We start from the raw sequence: 20,890 nt of genomic DNA on the forward strand, positions 1-20,890 counted from the left end.
TTTGGACTTAATAAATGCTTAGCATATATGTTAACGAATTAAGGTATCATTACTAAAAGAATACAATCATGATTATAGAAGAAAATGGAAGAATATGAAAACTTAAGAGATAAAACATTAAATGGAAAAGAAGAATTGAGAAGATAAAAGAAGCATAGAAAATGGATGGTAAATGAAAGCACAAAATAGGATGGTAGAAATAAAGACCAAATGATAATCACAATAAAGGAGTAAGTCTCTTCCTTCAAAACACATCAGGCATAAATGTTTTTATAGTTTAACTAAACTTATAAAAAAGTAATAAAAAATATAAAATCTTTAGTTCATGAAAATAAACATGAAAATAAATATTTCAGAGAATAAAAGAAGAGGCCGGGCGAGGTGGCTCACGCCTGTAGTACCAGCACTTTGGGAGGCCGAGGCGGGCAGATCACGAGGTCAGGAGTTCAAGACCAGCCTGACCAACATGGTGAAACCCTGTCTCTACTAAAAATACAAAAATTAGCCAGGCATGGTGGCACGCACTGTAATCCCAGCTACTCGGGAGGCTGAGGCAGGAGAATTGCTTGATCCTAGGAGGCAGAGGTTGCAGTAAGCCAAGATCATGCCACTGCACTCCAGTCTGGGCAAAGAGCAAGACTCCATCTCCAAAAAAAAAAAAAAAAAAAGAAGAAAATCTGTTTTCAGTGACTGCAAAGTTTAGGACATCGTGGTCTAGCCTAGGATGTCTGATCTCATTGTCCTTAGTGCTGCTTTGCCCACCTCATTTCCTTCAATAAAATGGTTGCCCCTGCAAAATAAGGAAATGATTGTATTCTTTTAGTAATGATACCTTAATTGATTAACATATATGCTAAACATTTATTAAATCCAAACTATGAATTTCTCCAATGAAGTCAAAAGTTACTTAGTATTCCTAAAAAAGACAAAGACCTTAGCATGCTTTAACTGTTCCTTGAAGATTCTCTTCTCATTACTCCGTGTTATATTTTTACCTAGAACTTATTTTAACTTTTAAAACAAATACACAAATTAGTTTTAGTTTTAAATTATATTCAAAATAAAGAAATATACAACTCATTTTACAAAGCTAACATAATCTCTATATCAAAATCTGGCAAGAAAAGCAGAGGAAAAGAAAATTATGACTCAACCATTTCACTTTTTGTTTTTTGAGACAAAGTCTCACTCTGTTATCTAGGTTGGAGTTCAGTGGTGAAATGTAGGCTCACTGCAACCTCCCCCTCTCAGGTTCAAGCGATTCTCATGCCTCAGCCTCCTGAGCAGCTGGGATTACAGGTGTGTACCACCATGCCCAGCTAATTTTTATATTTTTAGTAGAGATGGGGTTTCACCATGTTGGCCAGGCTGGTCAGGAACTCCTGACCTCAAGTGATCCACCCACCTCAGCCTCCCAAAGTGCTGGTATTACAAGTGTGAGTCACCATACCCGGCCTACACACATTTTTTTCATAGGTGAAAAAAATTCTAAGTAAAACACTAGCAGATCAGAGTTAGTGGCAAAAGTTTTAAATCAGTATTAGACTATGCCAAAATCCTAAAAGGAAAATTACTAATTAACACACTATATTAATAAAAGAGAAGAATCATATAATCATCATTATAGATACAGAGAAAAAAAGCATTTAATATATTCAGCTCTCAAGTATGGTTTTAAAAAAACCTTTTAGCAAACTAGGAATAGAAGGGAATTTAATATCTTAAAGGGCATCTAGAATTCTGCAGCAAACATCACACTGAATGGCAAAATGTTAGAAAATTTCCCATTGCTATCATGAAAAGACAGGAATGCCTTCTAATATGATGTCTGATAAATATGTACTGGAGGTCCTAGCCAATGCATTAAAAAAAGAAAATGAAACATAAGAATTAGAAAGGAAGACACAAAATTGTCTTTATTTATAGATGTCATGATTGCTGGCAAAAGAGAATCCGCAAACTAATAGAACCAATAAGAATTCAGTCAAGTTACTGAATGTAGTTTTTTTTTTTTTTAGAGACAGAGTCTTGCCCTGTCGCCCAGGCTGGAGTGCAATGGCATGACCTCAGCTCACTGCAACCTCTGCCTCCTGGGTTCAAGCGATTCTCCTGCCTCAGCTTCCCAAGTAGCTAGGATTACAGGCGTGCGCCACCACAGCCGGCTAATTTTTTGTATCTTTTCACCATGTTGGCCAGGCTGGTCTCAAACTCCTGACCTCGTGATCTGCCCGCCATGGCCTCCCAAAGTGCTGGGATTACAGGCGTAAACCACCACACCTGGCCCTGAATTCAGTTTTTATAAAATAATTGGCATTCTTAATTTCACTATATAACTTAAATATAACTTAAAACATACACACACACAATTCATAATAGCAACAGAAACTAAAAGGTACCTGGAAATAATTCTAACAAAAATTAGTGGTGATTACACTGGTGTTCATTTTAGAATTCTCTATATTTTCTATGATGGATATTTTCATAAGAAAATGAAATGCTTTGATTCTACCAAATGCAATTAACTATATTACCACACAACAATAACAAAATAAAATCTCCTTTTGTCTCTATCCTAATGCCTTTTTCTGTAACAGGCTCTGCTGCTCCCTAGCTCTGTGACTTTAAGCAAGTTATTCAAGCCCTCTGAGCCTTCATTTCCTCATGTATTAACTGAAGATAATACCTTCTTTGCAGTGTTGTTGACAAGTTAAAAGAGCTTACTTAGCGTGGTGCATATGGAAGTAGTCAATGCTTGTCTATTTGATTCATTCATCTAACACATATCCATTGAGTCTCTGTTGTGTGCCTGGCACTGTCGTGGTCACTGGGTATAAAGCATTGGTCAAGACAGAAAAATCTCTGCAAGACAGAGCTTACAATCTAGTGGAGGAGGCATGCAATAATAATTAAGTTAAATATAGGATATAGTATTTAACTTAGATGGTGAGAAATGCTAAGGAGATAAATAAAGCGGGATGTTCGCTATAACTGCCTCTCCCCTCTTGTTTTTGATGTCTGTCTCTCTCATCAGTCTTTCTGTATTTCCTTTTCATTTTTCCTGTCTTCATCGATTTGCACTATCCTCATTGCTGTGACACCCTGGCACTGAACTGTTTACTGCCCAATAATCTTAATGATTAATTTCTGCTTACTAAGAAGACTTAGCTTCTGTGGAGTCTGAGACTGAGCTTTATGGCTCCTTTGTACTCAGAGCACTTAGCACAATGGTGAGCAAGTAGCAGTAGCTCTACAAACTCTTGTTGTTTCAAGGATTAAAATTTACAATGGAAAATTAACAGACTAACTGGTAACTGATCAGAGGCATTAATGAAGTGAGCTTGAAGCCCCATGTCAAATCCGCACTTTCCCTAAAGTACCAGCTTCCAAGTTCAGCTCTGATGTTTTCTAAGAGTAATCTTAGGCAAGTTTCTTCACCTCATCAGATCTTTGTCTCCTTGTCTTATAAACAGGAGGATGGAATAAAATGAAAATGTTTGTTCATCCTAAAACAACTAGCTTGGATTTTTATCATCTAAACTTTCCATGCTAATTCATTATTTCATAGTACATTTCCCTCTTTCTGTCCATGTTGACTTTAGATCAACATCCCAGCAAATAATTTCTTCATTTTGGAGACCCTTTCCTTATTTGATGCTATCTTTTGACTTCTTTGACTCTATGAACACAACAGTCGTGTCATGGGATCTTAGAACATAGTAGCAAAAGGGACCTTAGCAATAATAACAATAGTTACCAATTATTAAGCATCTAATAGATACTTTCCCTCATTTTAGTACTTCTATAATGTACATTTTACTGTCCTTTTAGAGAGCTGTAGTGCATAATGATTGAAGAGCAACCTCAGAGTCAAGACAGACCGGGGTTCAAGTCTTGGTTCTGCCACTTAATGACTGTGTGACATTAGACAGCTACTTTAACTCCCTAAGCCTCACTTTCCTCCTTTGTAAAAGGAAAGTGTAACTTACCTCACATGGTTGTGATGAGGATTCAATGCCAAAATAAATCTCCGGTGGTTTACACAGTGGCTGCCACAGAGTCAGCGGTCAATAAATGTCGGATTTTGTTTCCAGTATTTATAAGCATTAGGGAGGGTAAAGGAACTCATCCAAAGTCTCAGATACTAAGTGGCAGAGCTAGGATCTCAACCTGGGCAGTTTAATCCACAGCCCGTATAATTAACCACACGGTGCTATTCCTCCTCAGTGGCTCACAGGATCCCATTTCAGGGAAACTGATGGAAAGTTTAGTTTTAGAGACTGCATCTCACCATGACTGAGCAGAACCTGGACTTTGCTGAATTCCAAATGGGGTTGAAAAACTGACATAGTACTGGAGATGGAAGAAGGATGTGAAGGAGGTGCAGGACAGTGGACCTTGGCCTTGAGCTCTGTGGGAACAAGGACAGGAGTTTGTGGCAGGTTCTAGAGAGAAAGGGTCATGTTCATGACCTGCTGGGCATCTAGTGGCCTTACAGTTAAGCCAGGGATTTTCCTCTCTAGCCTTTCTAGACCAAAAGAATTAACTGATCCGAGATGAAGGGGGTGGATGTATACAGAAGCCAGGTGCAGTTAAGGAGAAAATAAATAAATTTCACCAAGGAGTGCTCCAAAACCCCCCAACTAGCCTCCATCACCTTATTTCTGAGACTTGGAGAGACCTAGTTCCCAACTCAAGTGGCCCCTCTAGGGGCCAAGTCACTTGTGCCATCTCGGCCTTATTTTCCCATCTGTGCTATGAAGATACTGAACTAAATGACTTATAGGGGAATGGGAACAGATTATGGAGCCAGACCAAACTGAGGCAAATCCCTACTTGATTACTAATGAAGAGACTCATTTCCTCATCAGTAAGGGAGGATAATACCACCTACCTCACAGTTTGTTGTAAGCAAGAAACACATATTCAGTGCTTAGCAGAGTTTTTGGGACAGAGTAAACACTCAATAAACAGTAGATGTGATGATGATAATAATGGTGGTGGTAATGATCATGACGAAGATAGAATGACAAAAAAAAATAATGCCAGAGTGTCTCATGAAGTCTCTAAAAGGCCGGGCACAGTGGCTCATGCCTGTAATCCCAGCACTTTGGGAGGCTGAGGTAGGTGGATCACCTGAGGTCAGGAGTTTTAGACCAGCCTGGACAACACCGCAAAACCCAGCTCTACTAAAAATACAAAACTTAGCCAGGTGTGGTGGTCCGTGCCTATCATCACAGCTACTAGGGAGGCTGAGGCAGGAAAATTGCTTGAACCCGGGAGGCAGAGGCTGCAGTGAGTCAAGATAGCGCCAATGCACTCCAGCCCGGGCAAGGGAGTGAAACTCCATCTCAAAAAAAAAAAAAAAGTCTCTAAAAAAGCAAACTAGAAGGAAATGGGAAAAAAAACAAGCAGTATACGGGTCAGCTTGGAGAGAGGTGAAAAGTTTTGGACATTTAAAGGGACTGCAGGATATCCACATGGAGATGTCCTATTGGGACCTGGAAACATGGGATGGGAGATAAAGGCTTGGCCCCTCTCTCTGACCCTGGATCCATGAGGCCTTGATTACAGTAGACATTAATTGAGCTCCTACCGTAGGTGCACTATTCCACTGTGCATGATAGCAGCATGACATGCAAAAATAAGCTGGTTTTGAAATAATGTATTATCTATTAATTGTGTCATCTTGCATAAGTGCTTGGCCTGCAAAATAGGAATAAAAATACCCACCTTACAACATGGTTGTAGTTATTAAATTAGAGAAGATAAGACTTTGAGCACAGAGACTGGCATATAGGAAAGTCTTTAAAAATGACTGTTCACATTCCCTTTTACAAAATAATCTACTCTAAATTGAAAAATGAAAACTGCCACTTAAAAAGACCAACTATCTTCAATGAATTACCTTTTCTAAGAATCACGTGCTAAATGAGGTCTTGAAAACATTTAGGGAAATAAGTAAATAACTTGTTGCAGATTTAAATTTTCAAATTTGCTCCTAGAATTATGTCAGGTACATTGGTAGACAGCAATAGAAGGCAAAGTCCCCACCACGGGCATACTTAAAGTCCAGTTGGGGGAATAATACACTGGTGGAAGAGATAAAAGTGAGAGACGCTGTGTTAATAAATGCTGAACAGAGTGAGGGGTGCTCACAGGAGGATGAGGCCAGTAGCTATGTGAGAGCTCAGAGGTGGCTCGGTGGGTGCCATTTTTGATGGTGTCATACTAATATAACATCAGCAAGGAAAAGATTCACTTGCCACAAAGTGTTAATGACACTTACCTTGCCAAGCACTAGGCTAAGCTGAGGATACAGCTGAGAAATGCAACCTCTGACCATGACGAGATCATAAGTGAGTGGAAAATTAGACTCTTGAGCAGACCATTTAGAACACTGTGTAACTTGTGCAGCTGACCAGACAGAGGGGGCCTACATGAGACAGCACGACTTACTTTCTGTTTGATCCTTTTTTTCACCAGGGTCTTTTCACCTAATTCACTTAATGTTTGATGACTACGTGCTCTACCTGTTAGAATCTCTGCACTGTCAGGAGCGGGCCAATGAGCTCATGCGAGCCATGAAGGGAGAAGGAAGCACTGGTAAGCCAGCATTTTCCTGGGAATTGCACCACTTAGTAATGTTATTTGTATCCTTACTTCTGCGCTTTATGTTTCTTTAACTCTGTATCTCAAAGAATTTAGTTATGGTAAACAGGTCAAGTGGTATCAAACCAATCATGTCTTTTTCCTCTTTAAAGTGGGCATGTGGGCTGGGCATGGTGGCTCACAACTGCAATCCCAGCACTTTGGGAGGCCAAGGCGGGCAGCTCCCTTAAGGCCAGAGTTCAAGACCAGCCCAGTCAATACGGCAAAACCCCATCTCCACTAAAAATACAAAAAATTAGCTGGGTGTGGTGGTGCACACCTGTAGTCCCAGCTGCTCAGGAGGCTGAGGCACAAGAATCGCTTGAACCCAGGAGGCGGAGGTTGCAGTGAGCCGAGATTGTGCCACTGCACTCCAGAGTAGGTGACAGAGCAAGACTCCATCTCAAAATAAGTACATAAATAAACAAACAAATAAAGTGGGCTTATGTATATATGCAAATTGCCTTGAGTGCCATGATGGTGATGGGAAACCATTGAAAAGTTTTAAGCAAGAGTGACATCACACAGATTAGAAGAATATTTCACTTTTTAAAGTATCTTAGAGACACTTGCCTTTACATTTGGTTCTAAAAACTTCCCCTGTGTCTATCCACAGCAGAAGTCCGAGAAGAGATCATCTTGACAGAGGCTGCAGAGGCTACTGCGCCAACCCCTTCACCAGTGCCATCGTTTTCTCCAGCAAAATCTGCCCCATCTGTGGAAGTGCCACCTCCCTCTTCCCCTGGTAGCAATCCATCCCCTGAGTACACTGGCCTCAGCACTACAGGTAATGGGAAGTCCTCCAAAAACTTTGGGGAGTTAATGTTTGAAGAAAGGGCTTTCTGCCAGCCTGGGCAACATAGTGAGACTTCATTTCCACAAAAAAACTAAAAATTAGCCAGGCATCTTGGCTCACACCTATAGTCCCAGCTACTTGGGAGGCTGAGGTAGGAGGATCGCTTGAGCCCAGCAGGTTGAAGCTGCTAAGAGCCATGATCGCACCACTGCATTCTAGCTTCAGTGATAGAGTGAGACCCTGTCTAAAAAAAGAAAAAAAGAGCTTTCTGGAAAACATTCTTCCCCACAATCTCCAAAAGATAATGCCAAAACCTAGGTATCTCCCTGGATTTGTGAATAACGTACAGGTACTCATTTATTCATTGGTACACATTCTGTATGCTGCTGTTTTCAAGTTGGCAAATTAAGCATATGATACAATCCAAAAACTAAGCAAGAAATGATTATAATGCTATATAACATAAATACACAAACATTCTTGAAAACAAGAAAGGGAACTCTCTGAATCAAAAACTGAGCTGCTTTCTTTTTCTCTGGAAAGGGAGGCAGGCAGGAAACCTTACACTAAACTATGGCAACCACAAGGAGGCAGGGGCTGGGAATGTGAGTGGGTCTTGAGCTAAGCTAGAGCTGCTGGGCACATGGCATGAGGCTGATGCTACCGTGAGACTGCGTGGAGGCCCACACAGTCCAAGATGTGCACAGGAGTCTCCTCAGATTAATTTACAACTAAGAATTACCCAAGCTTGGATACACACCCAAAAGAAGGCAGAGATCCAAACAGATGTTTGTACATCAGTGTTCCTAATAGCATTTCTCACAATAGCCAAAAGGCAGAAACTACCGAAGCATCTATCGATGGATGATGGATAAAGAAAATGTGGTATATATATAAATGGAATATTACTGAACCTTGGAAAGGAATGAAATTCTGACTCATGCTACAACTCAGACGAACCTTGAAGGCAGTATGCTTAATGAAATAAGCCAGACACAGAAGGCCAAATACATGATTCCATTTATATGAGGTAGCTAGAATAGTCAAAGTCACAGACACAGTGAATGGAATGGTGGATGTCAGGGGCTGGAGGGAGGGGAAATGAGGAGTTAGTGTTTAATAGGTACAGAGGTTCAGTATGCGATGATGAAAAAGTTCTGGAGATGGATGGTGGTGATGGTTGCACAACATGGTGAATATACTTAATGCCATTGAACTATACACTTGAAAATGTTTAATATTGGGCATGGTGGCTCATACCTGTAATCCCAGCACTTTGGGAGGTTGAGGCAGGTGGATCACGAGGTCAGGAGTTCGAGACCAGCCTGACCAACATGGTGAAACCCTGTCTCTACTAAAAATACAAAAATTAGCCAGGTGTGGTGGTGGGCGCCTATAATCCCAGCTACTCAGGAGGCTGAGGCAGGAGACTCGCTTGAACCCAGGAGGTGGAGGCTGCAGTGAGCTGAGATTGCTGCAGTGAGCTGAGATCACTCCACTGCACTCCAACCTGGTAAACAGAGCAAGACTCCATCTCAAAAAAAAAAAGGGGGTTAATATGGATATATGTTACCACAATTAAGAGTCACCCAAGCATCTGTGGAAGCCCAATTCCATGAAGGAGGAACAACAAACTTAAAAACACAGAGTCTATATCCAAAGGAATAAAGTTAATGGGACAACCTGAAAAGTATTGTTAAGATGAGAACTAAAAATAAATCAGTCAGGCACGGTGGCTCACCCTGTAATCCCAAAACTTTGGGAGGCCAAGGTGGAAGGATGGTTTAAAGCCAAGAGTTCGAGACCAGCCTGGCCAATATATTGAGACCCCATCTCTACATAAACTTTTTTAAAAAGTTAGCTGGGCATGGTGGTGTGCACCTGTGGTCCCAGCTACTTAGGAGGCTGAGATGGGAGGATCATTTGATCCTAAGAGTTCGAGGCTGCAGTGAGCTATGATCAGGCCACTGTACCCCAGCCTGGGTGATAGCCTGTTTAAAAAAAAAAAAAGAAGAAGAAAGAAAGGAAAGAAAGAAGAAAAAGAAATCATACCCATGAGAGTCAGTATCTTCAGAAGGAAATATATAATTGTTGAAATAATAATTTCAATAGATAGGTTGAATATTAGAAAATTAGATCCAACTGAAAGAGATCAGTAAACCAAAAGACTGAGCTGATGAAGTCTCTGATAATGTGGCAAAAAGAAATACTAAGTATAAAAGTGATGTCGAGAAAAAGGACTGATAAAGTCAGAAATTCCAATATTCATTTAATAAGTGTCCAGAGAAAGAATAGAGAGAAAGTGAAGGTTATAATACCTGACAGTTTTATAAAATGGAATAAAGACAAGCCTTTTTGGACCAAAAGCTCTCATTGAACATGTGCTGAATAAATGGAAAAATAAAAAAAAAATCACCTCTAAGCCCACTGAAGAAAATCAACGATAAAAGAAATCTTATTAGCTTCCCCAAAGAAAATGCATAGATAACCTCCAAAGGAGAGAAAACCAGACTGATAACAGACTTATCTGCAACATTAGATTCAATATCTGAAACCATACTTTTGAAGTGTAAAGAAAAAAACTGCATTGAAAACTTTGGATCCAGAATCCTATATATGTTTATTCATGTATATATGTACACACATGTATTTTTTTCCCCCTGTGAGGACATTTTATGTGTCAAGTCCTGTGCTGGGAAATAAATAGATAATATGCCAAGGTCTTGCTACCAAGAGGGAACACAAGGATAAAGAAAAGTACAGAGACAACTGTTATGGAAGGAAGAATGTGGTATATGCAATAAGTGAGATACAAACTAATGCTATGAGGTTCCCAAGGAAGGAGAGATTCTATGTGGCTGGAAGTATCAGGGAAGACCTCACAAAGATTCCAAGCTTTGTGGAGTGGAGGGCTTGGTCAGGCTGTGATAATTAATTCATTATCTTTCCATCCAAACCTGCTCTACTACCCTCCTGTTACCCAGGCAACAAATACGGGCGTCAGCTTCAAATCTTTTCTCTCCCTAAACTCCTGTATTAGTTAAGGTGGGCTAAGCTGGTGTGACAAATAGATCCAAACACAGGTGGAGTTAACAAAACAGAAATCTATTTCATGCTTGAAGACAGTACTGCTAGGGTATTCAGTCATAAAGGAGGCTCTCTGTAATGCAGCCATTTGGAAACACGTGCTCCTTCAATATTACGCTCCATCATACCCCAGGGCAGTGTTTCCCAAACTGTGATCCAAAGACCAGCAGTATCAGTAGCTCTTGGAAACTTATTAGAAATGCTCATATCTGGTCCCGCTGCAGACCCAGTGAATCAGAAACTCTAGGAGCACGGCCCAGGAATCTTGTTCAACAAACTTCCAGGTGATTCTGATGCTCACTAGGTTAAGGACCACAGCCTGAGGGCTTTGTCAAGTCTGCAACCAGCCAGCAGAAATGGAAAAAGGGCATGGAGGATGAAAACCTACTCTCTTAAAAGCCCTGGCCTGAAGGTAGCACACGTCACTTCCACTTATATTCCATCAGCGAGGACTTAGTCACGTGGCCTCATGTAACTGCAAGAGAGGCTGGGAAATATAGAATAGCATGTACCCAGGCAGGGAAGGGGGAACAGCTGTAGGGGTGACAGCGGGCATTCTCCATCACACTTCCCAAGTCCAGTTGTTCTAATACTAATCTAGATTGATCTGTTCCTTCCCATCCCACTTGTGCCTCTGGTTCAGGCCACCCCCACCTCTCATGGACATCCACAGTGACTCTCAAGCTGATACCCTGCCTCCAGACTCCACTCTGTCCTCTCTCATTCTACCCACTAAGTCTCATTTTCATGAAGCTTGTGCCTCCTCAAAGTGCTGGGGCAAAGAACCCACTGCCTCACTCTAAAAGCCTTAAAGAGCTCTCTTTCTCCAAATCACTTCTCACACTGTTCCTTCTTCTTGGGCTAGCCTCCTTCCACCCTCTGCCTGATAAAATTCTACTCATCTCCTTTGATGTTTCCCTCACCCTCCAAGTTAGACTCTTCCTCCAGACCCTCACAGCATGGACTTAATTATATCCTAATTCTATTTAGGACTGTTTCCAGAATAGACTCGGAACTAAAGTGTTTGTTGTTGTTGTTGTTGTTGTTTGGGGGGGGGCAAATAAATAGGGTCAGATTGCTCCATTCAGGATGTCTTTTATCATTCACTCATTTACTCACGTATCTACCCATTTATCCAAAAAATATTTCTGGGCCGGGCGCCGGTGAGCTCAAGCCTGTAATCCAGCAACTTTGGGAGGCCGAGACGGTGGATCCCGAGCATCACGGAGATCCGAGACCCACCCCTGGCTAACACGGTGAAACCCCGTTCCTCGTATTAAAAAGTACAACAAACTACGCCGAGTGAGGTGGCCGGGCGCCTGGGTACGTCCCAGCTACTCCGGGAAGCGCCCTGAGGCAGGAGCAATGAGCGGGAACCCGGCAGGCGGGCAGCTTGCAGCTGGAGCGAAGATCTGGCCACTGGCACTCCAGCCTGGGCCCATCAGACGCCGAGACGCCGTCTAAAAAAAAAAAAAAAAATATACCTATACTACACTACACATACTAGTGCAGCTAGCGCCCGATCTTCGCCTCAGGTGCCGCACAATGGTGAACAATAGAAGTGTGGTCCCTGCCCCCTGGGAGTTTATGTTTAGAGGTTAAGGTTCTTGATGAGCAAACTGACAGTAACAATATAGTGTGAGGAGTGCTAGGTTGGAAGAAGGGTCAGAGTATTATGGGAGCATGAAGGAGAGGGGAGAAAAGGTATTCCAAGTAGAGGCAAGAGAGAGCATGTTACTTTCAGGAAACTTAAAAGTATATATCCTGGAGACTTTTGATTAATTCCTTCCCCAAAGTTTCCTCTCTATGGAACTACACCTATTTAGACACAGGGATTGAGTGGATGCTTAAGAAACTGGAAGGACTTGCTGTCTTGTGTACTAGCCCATAAACTCAGTGGCCCTCTGTCAGGGACAGCTAAGGAAATTGGATTCTTCAAAGTATTGAAAAGTTGGGTTGTTGATAAATGGCATTAGATCAAGCTTTGATTTCACTTTGGGTACACAGCTTGAGAGCCCTCTTCTGTGGAAATTTAGATGTGAGATCACCACATTTGTTTACATAGATGCGCCTCAAACTGTATTTTGTTTTCTGCTTTAAGGAGGAAGAATGTGATCAGGCTCCCACCTCCCTCCCATTTTCTTTCCATAGTGGGTTGTTGTAGTTCCTGCTTAGAAGGCTCAGAAAAAGTAAGTGTAGTGAAAAGAATGACTTTGTTCACTGAACATTAAAAGGAAAGAGAATTCAAGTACCGTTCACAGCTCTTCATGCAGGTCTGAGGAGTTCTTCAAAGACTGGAATTATTGGGCAACCATCCTGAGTCTCCTTTCTCCCTGAAGAAAGAGCCGTTTACCCAAATATCCCTGTCACCACCAGGGAGACACACACGAGTCTGCTAGTGATAACATCCTTACTTCTGAAATAAACAGGGAAATTATACAAATAATACAGTTCTGCATTATGAAGCAGAAATCATTTGGATGAAATATTTCTCAAAGTGTAGCAACATTTCAAATAAGGAGACACACTCTAAGGGAATAAGGGATGGGAGGGAAGAGTGGGAAGGAAACACATCTAGGATCTTCTCATAGTTCTCATCCAGCTAGTGAGTGTGCCTGGCTTTCTTCGAAGCAATGTGGAGGCCTCAAAGTATGGCAGGTGTGATAGACAGGGCCACAGGAATATCATAAATGTCTTCAGATATTTCTGTGCAATGTGTTCAAGAGCCATAAAAGTAGCTTCTTAGAAATACAAATGTGAAACAGGTTCTCTTCAGATGATTTTAAGCTTTGAAGATTTTGGCACATTCCAGCTTTGTTCTCAGATATCTCCAGGGGGCATTAAAAATGTCATCCTATATAAGACTATGTATGATATTTTTCTCAAGTACCACTTTTGAAATACTCCATTGCTAAATTAGACTGGATCTGAGCATGTAATGTGGGTCATGGTCTTGGAGAAAAGAAACTTAATTTCCTAACAACATGTATGATTGTATAGGCATATTATATTATAAAGCACAAATTATTTGCCCATGATAGAAAGCTAAATATTAGGAAATCTATTATGGTAGGCTTCTTAAATTTGGAATTTGTGCAAATTTTCATTGAACAATAGTGTAAGTTGTAAAACAATTATGTAAATCTTGTAAAATGTATTTGCCATGTTTCTTTTTTTAAAAAAGTCAACTCAGCACATGGTTTTCATGCCTGGTTAATTTTATTTCTATTTAAAATTATCACTTGACTTATATCCCATCAACTTTCCAAAAAGTTTTGAAGCAGTTTATAATAAATAGAGGAAAATCAATTTCATAAAAAGGACCAAAACCAGGAAGAAAGAAATAAAGGTGAGGAAAATTAAATGAAACAAATGTTAGCTTTAAAATTTTATTAAAATCTTATTAATACGTGAAATGTTATGTGACCCAGTTATTTTGTTGGGTTTCCAGCTTATCACTGATCAGGCAATGTAAATATTACCAGGTTTGACTTGTTGAGAATCAAGGCCAATCAAGTACCTGGGACTCTTTAACAAACAAATGTCCCACTTTGGATGGACACTTCTCCATTTTTCCGCTGCGAAAAAGGAACAGTATCATGTGTACTTGGTGGCACAAAGCTAAAATTAATTCATTACGCATAACCTTTTGGCATCCTCTGATACAAGGACTAGGGAATACAAGGTAGTACAGATAATGAGTTATGACTCACTGGGAAAACAGTCACTCTGCTTATCTGTATCTACGTCTAGTTCCATATCCATGTTTCTAAATATATTTTACTAAGATTGTACTTATTAATTGATTTTTTTAATGGGGAAAGAAAAGCAAATGAAATAAATTTCGGCTACCTAAAATTAAACCTGATATATGGCCAATTTTGGTTGGGTTTACGGCAATGTCATGATAAGAGGCTGGTTAAAGGATTCCATTCCAACAGATTTCTGCAAGGTAAAATCTAGCCTGCCTGTCCACTTTCTCCCCCAAATTTGTAGGCTTGCTACCCTCCCTCATGACCTGGCAAAGTTTAGAAACCTTAACTTTGTTTAAGGAAAACTGGCTCCTTTCCTCCTCGGAAGCATGGCAGACAGTGCCAAAATGATCAGTCTATTTAACATGACATTGGGCTGCAATTCTTTCATGTCATCTAAAGAAAAACGTTAAGCTCCTACCCTGTCCCATCAGGCCACCAAAGGGTTCTAAAACCTCATTTATGATGTCATTTTAAGTATTCCCTCCTTCAGCAATGACAATAAAAGTTAACTATTAAACTCATGTTTTCAACTTCCCACCATGGGTTCCCTGCAACACAAAACCAGCAAATTAAATCACTGAGATACTAGGATACTTAATGAAATAAAAGCGAATTCCTCATAAATGGCACTAACTGTAGAACATCTGGCCTGCCCAGCTGCATTTTCTCTACATCAGTTGAGGATGTAACAAAGATAACCGACCCTTAGTCTTTCCAAATAACAAAAGCCCAGTTATTCTGAGGGCAGCTAAACCAAGTGGGATAAGATGGACACTTCAGCTCTGTCACAGAGTCAGCGATGACTCATTTACAGGACCTCAGAGTTGTCACTGCTAGTGAATTCCTCCTTCTTTCGTCCCTGCTGCTGCTTTTTCCTTAAAGTAATGGAATCACGAAAAATAAGCTGGGATTGAAAATAGATTGTTTAATTGACTCTTTTTTTTTTTGGATCACAAAATCAAATCTTAGCTTGCTGCTGGGACTTTGGGCTCCCTCATTCATTCATTTGTTCATTCATTCAACAAATATATATTTCGTGTCTAATTTGTACCAAGTCCTGGGAGTACAGAAGTGAAAAAAAGGAGTCATAGTCACTGCCTGCATGGTACTTACATTCTAGTGGGTAAGAGTCAATACAGAAGTAAACTGCCAGGTAAAGGTGCAATTTCAAATGGTCAAAGTGTTTTGTGTAAAAATATTAGTGTGCTATGAAAAAGTATAAAGTGGGGACCCATCTTAGTTGGTGGTCAGAGAATGCCTTGCTGATGAGATGACATTTATCTGAGACCTGAAGTTTTACAAGGAGCCAGCTACATAGAGGTTGGGGAGGGAAAAAGAACTTTCTATGCGATGGGGAAAAGCATGTGCACAGGCCTCAGGCAGCAAAGAGCTTGGTGTAGTGGGAACTGACAAATGTATATAACAAATAAGGAAGACAGTGGCAGGAGAGGAAGTTGCAGAGCTAGGCAGAGGCTAGATTATGCAGCAACATAAGAAGGAACTGATTCATTTGCTGCCCCTGGTCAGTTCTGTCAATCAGATTTTGACCACAGAACTATTGGTAAAATGTAACTCAAACAGATGAGGTTTCCAGCTTCAATAGGTGGTCTCTTTAAACACAGCTGTCTTAAGGATAGATGATAACCAATGACGGAGGTTGCAGTGAGCCAAGATCGTGCCCCTGGCACTCTAGCCTATGTGACAGAGTGAGACTCTGTCTCAAAAAAAAAAAAAAATAATAGCCAATGACATACCTAGAGATATAGGTAAATATCAATATATAGTCTTCTTTCCCTGTCTCAGTCATGAAGATTACAGGAAATGCTTGTTTAATAGCAAATACTGTTAAGCAACATTGTCCAAATAGAAATTTCTGTGATGAGATGGAAATTATTTCTATCTTAGCTATCCAAAACAGTAGCCATTAGCCACCTGTGGCTACTAAGCACTTCAAATGTGGCTAGTGGAACTAAGAAACTGAATTTTTAATCGTATTTAGTTTTAATTCATTTAAATTTCAACAGCCACGAGTGGCTACAGGATAGGGCAGAGCAGCTCTAGAATCTTGACACACTTAAACGAGCTTACAAACAAAAGGCATAGGTTAGCTTAAAACTTGAGCAACATCTGTGATGGTTCACAGAATCCTCCTAAGGAAAAGGTTAAAACTGTGGTCCCCAACCTTTTTGGCACCAGGGACCAGTTTTGTGGAAGACAATTTTTCTATGGACCAGGGAAGTGGTGGGGGCGATGGTTTCAGGATGAAACTGTTCCACCTCAGATCACTAGGCATTAGACTCTCATAAGGAGCATGCAACCTAGATCCCTTGCATGTGCAGTTCAGAGGGTTCACACTCCTATGACAATCGAATGCTGCTTCTGATCTGATAGGAGGCAGAGCTCAGGCAGTAACACTTGCTTGCCCACCGCTCACCTCTTGTGCGGCCCAGTTCCTAACAGGCCATGGACTGGTACTGGCCCTGGGGTTGGTGACCCCTGGGTTAAAGGATTCAGTCCAAGATCTGAAAAAAAGGGTACAACCAGGTAGCTTGGGAAGCACTCTAAATTTTCACAAGTCTGTAGCAGAATCTCAAAGCTTCTGGGTTTTTTGTTGTTGCTTTTGAAACAGGGTCTCACTCTGTTGCCCAGCCTGGAGTGTAGTGGTGTGAGTACAGCTCACTGCAGCCTCTACCTCCTGAGCTTAAGGGATCCTACTACCTCAGCTTCCCAAATAGCTGAGACTACAAGGACACACCACCACATCCAGCTTTTGTATTTTCTGTAGAAACAGGGTTTTACCATGTTGCCCAGGCTGGTCTCAAACTTCTGGGCTCAAGAAACCAGCTCACCTCAGGCTCCCAAAGTGCTGGGATTATAGGCATGAGACACTGCGCCTAGCCAACTTGGATTTTTAATGGCCCTTAACATACAGGATGTGTGACACGAGGCAGTATGTTACAGAGCTTTGTTACTCAAAGTGTGGTTCACCAACCAACCACATTGTCATCATTTAGAAGTCTGATATAAAGGCCTCACTCCCAACCTACTGAATCAGAATCTGCATTTTTAACAAGATCTCCAAAGATTCAAATACACATTCAAGTGTAAGAAACACTGCTATGGAAAGGGTTTGGGGTTGGGCAGACCCGCATTCAAATCCCAACTCTGCCACTTACCTAAGCAAGTCATTTAACCTCTTGGGCCTCAATTTTCTCACCTGAAAAAGGAGGTAATACTACCTACCTCAAAAGGGTGTTGTGAAGACTGAATGGGTCAATGTATAAAAGGAAATGAGCATGAGATCTGGTTTATGTTAGATGATCATTAATTCATTTATTTGACAAATCATTACTGACTGTCTATTATATTCCGAGCACCCTTCCTGTCCTGTGCTTAAAACCCGTTCCAAAACAAAGCAACCTTGGGGAAGAAGAGTGTTTTGCTGGGGATGGGAGGGGAAGAAAATGTTTCCCTGTAGCAGTTTCAATACTGTAAGGTGACCAACAACTGCTTCTCTTGGGATCTTTACAGGATTCCCAAATATCAGGGGCTTCCACCGCTATCCTCAGACCTTTAAATAAATAGAAATGTGAGGAGGGGAGGGGAGAATAAGAGAAAAATATAGGAATTGAACAAATAGGGAAGATTTACTACTGTTTTACCGACAAATAAAAAGCAGTAGACTTGTCTTAAAAACTAAGCACAAACTGTAAGCTGCACAGATTTTCTTTTATTAGCTTCCTTAAAAAAGAAGCAGCAGCAATTCTCACTGGAGGTCTCACTGGTAGGAAAGGGAATTCAAGGGGTGTTCTTTTCTGCTCCCCAGGCAAAAAGCGTTTCTCACCCAAGCCAGTAGGTGTTAATCTGCTTAAGCCTGCCTGAGTGGTTGTGTTAGATTGCTGGCACATGGCCATTTAGGGGTTTTGTTCCCCAGACCACAGGAGCCCATTTTTCCAAGAGTTCCACTAGCTTTTTGTTTGATAACGTCTATTTCTAGCAGCATTTACTCCTTCAACAACAAATTCAATGGAAAGAAAATTTACTGAACACCTACTATTTGGCACACCCTCTGTTGGGGATACAGAGATGAATAAGGAACAGTTGCTGTGCTCCAGGGGCTCACACAAAAGTAACTTCTGTTGCATTCTCTCAGGTGATGGCTATTATCATGACTTCTTCCCACTGCTTGGAAAAAAAAATTCTTTGGTTTCCTTGGCTGTCCCATTTAAATATCCACTGACCTCACTGTGCTCACCTGAGGTCCCAGAGGCTTCAAGGGTTAATTACTCGCTTGTTGGGGCTGGTTCATTGTTCTCCCAAACTGCCCACCCTCTCCGATTCCATTTCCAATTATAAACTTTGTTTAATGTATTAATATTTTTCTTTTTACAGAGGCAATACACATTCATTACAGAAAATACAGATAAATAAAATAAGGGAAAACATTTTAAAACTCTCCTCAATCCCACCACTAATGATAACCCGTTTTAATACACATGACTTTTTAAAAACTATAACTACTATAATTTCACATGAAGTTCAAAACATAGAGGAGGGCAATTATGCATAATCCAGTCATCTAAGTCGTGATCATTTTGGGGATCTTCCCTTCCCATTTTCTTGTACTTATAAATCAAGCCTGACAAATCATTATCAAGCCTTACAAATCAAGCCTGCTAAAGTCATTATCTTTTGGGGGAAGAATATGGAGTAGATGTGCAAAGCAGGAAGGGGGACTTTCAGCTGTGCTGGTGAGTAAGGACACTAGTAATTTTATAGAAAAACATGTTAGGAAATTTGCCGTAATTGGCCAAATTACCATTGCTATTCAAATGTTTCATCACTGGTAACAGAATCTCACCCAAGAAACTTGCCTTTCTTCCTTGGGGTCTGAAATAAGAAATACAGAAATACCTATTTTAAGAAGTTTTCATGTAAGAATACCTGAATTCGTAATGAAGAGTGCTTGAATACAATTAAAAGCCTACAACATGACAAGATCTCTGACATATATTATCTCAGTAATCCTCACAACAGTCCTGCAAGATAGATATTATTACTCCTGTTTTAAAGATGATGAAACAAGCTCATAAAGTTTAACAGGCTTGCCCAAGATCTTACAGCTAGCACCTGGCAGAACCAGAACCCAGAGCAAAGAGACATAACGGTAGAGAGTAGAAAGTGTGTGGTAGAAAGTGTGTGGGTTCAGAGCCCGACTGAACCACCCACTCACTCCAGGACCTTGGGCAAGTTATTTAACATTCTAAGTTTCCTTGAACTGGACTTTTGTGTGATGCCATTAGCCTGCAGTTAGTGTTGACAAAAGGAACCATCCTTAGAATTAAGATGAAGTCCATTGTAAGAGTGTTGAGGACATTGTTGAATAGTTCATAGTTAAAGATATTTCTGTTTGCTCTGAATATGGAGGACAGTATACTCCTGAGCAATCGTCAATCTCAGTGCTCCTAACTATTCAGGTTTCCAGGAGCACTGGCTCCTGGAAAACTCATATCTAACTTTAAAATTCACATATAGGAAGAATTTGGGCGGCATGTTTCACCTCATTCCGATTGCACTTTTTGCCTCCAATTCTGCTTTTCTTTCTTCTTTCATTCCCACTTCCATTTTATTGTCTCGAATCTTTTATATTGCTATACACTCCCTTAAATTCTTTTGGATTTAACCGTCAGTTTCCTCATCTATAAATGGGGATAATGTTCTTTTAAGGGTGTGTGACAAGCACTCAGCACAGTGCATGGTCTGTAAGAGATGCTCAATAATGGTGTCTCCTTTCATAGTCTTGGAATAAATCTTTGCCACCTCATTACAACAAAGGACATTATTTGCATTCCAAAAGATTCTTCAGTTTATGAAAGGGCTCACCAAAGGGTTCTTTTAACAATAAGCCAAGGTATTTAAAATAGGATTTCTTCAGGGGTATTCCTTACTGAGTCTCTGTCACATAACTGGCACTGCGCTGATCCACCAACTCTGCTTCCTCCCACTACTCCATGTCAATACAGCTCCTCTCATATGCTATTTGCAAAGTCCCTGGGATGCAATGGACTAATTTTTAAAATGAAAACCTTTCCTTTATCTTCCCAGAGGAATTTTTAGATAGAAATGGTCTACTGCAAAAAATACAGAATGGGAGATCAAATTTTCTATTTTACTTCACCTTAAAAATGTCCTCCCTTAAATTCTTCAGTTTTCCATGTACCTAAAGGGGGATGTTGGCTCCCATTCCCTCTGCCTTCTAAAACAAGCTTGATTATTTCCACCATATTAACATATTTTAAATTTTATCAGAAATTAAGTTGTCTGATGAGTTTAATATTGCTGTTAATGATTTATTAAATTATCATTAAAAAAAATTCTAGGCTAGGAGTGGTGGCTCATGCCTCTAATCCTAGCACTTTGGGAGGCTGAGGTGGGAGGATCACTTGAGACCCGGAGTTCAAGACCAGCCTGGGCAACATAGTGAGACCCTGTGTCTATAAAAAATTTCAAGGCCGGGTACGGTGGCTCATGCCTATAATCCTAGCACTTTGGGAGGCTGAGGCGGGCAGATCATGAGGCCAGGAGTTCGAGACCAGCCTGACCA

At 40.7% G+C, this 20,890-nt stretch overlaps 1 protein-coding gene across 7 annotated transcripts in view; it reads left to right on the plus strand.

The window, feature by feature from the left end:
• The window catches only part of RFX4 (regulatory factor X4), a 184,627-nt gene that overhangs the window by 144,641 nt on the left and 19,096 nt on the right, over window positions 1–20,890 (plus strand). For 6 of the 7 annotated variants that reach the window (XM_017888249.1, XM_017888251.1, XM_017888255.1 and 3 more), the window contains 2 exons: window positions 6,484–6,603; window positions 7,265–7,435. In XM_017888249.1, the coding sequence (XP_017743738.1) occupies window positions 6,484–6,603; window positions 7,265–7,435 (291 nt within the window). The remainder of the gene's footprint in view (window positions 1–6,483; window positions 6,604–7,264; window positions 7,436–20,890) is intronic. The other variant, XM_017888252.1, reaches the window with a different exon arrangement.

Source organism: Rhinopithecus bieti, unplaced genomic scaffold (assembly GCF_001698545.2).
Source record: "Rhinopithecus bieti isolate Rb0 unplaced genomic scaffold, ASM169854v2 scaffold_17930, whole genome shotgun sequence".
NCBI classification, from domain to species: Eukaryota; Metazoa; Chordata; class Mammalia; order Primates; family Cercopithecidae; genus Rhinopithecus; species Rhinopithecus bieti.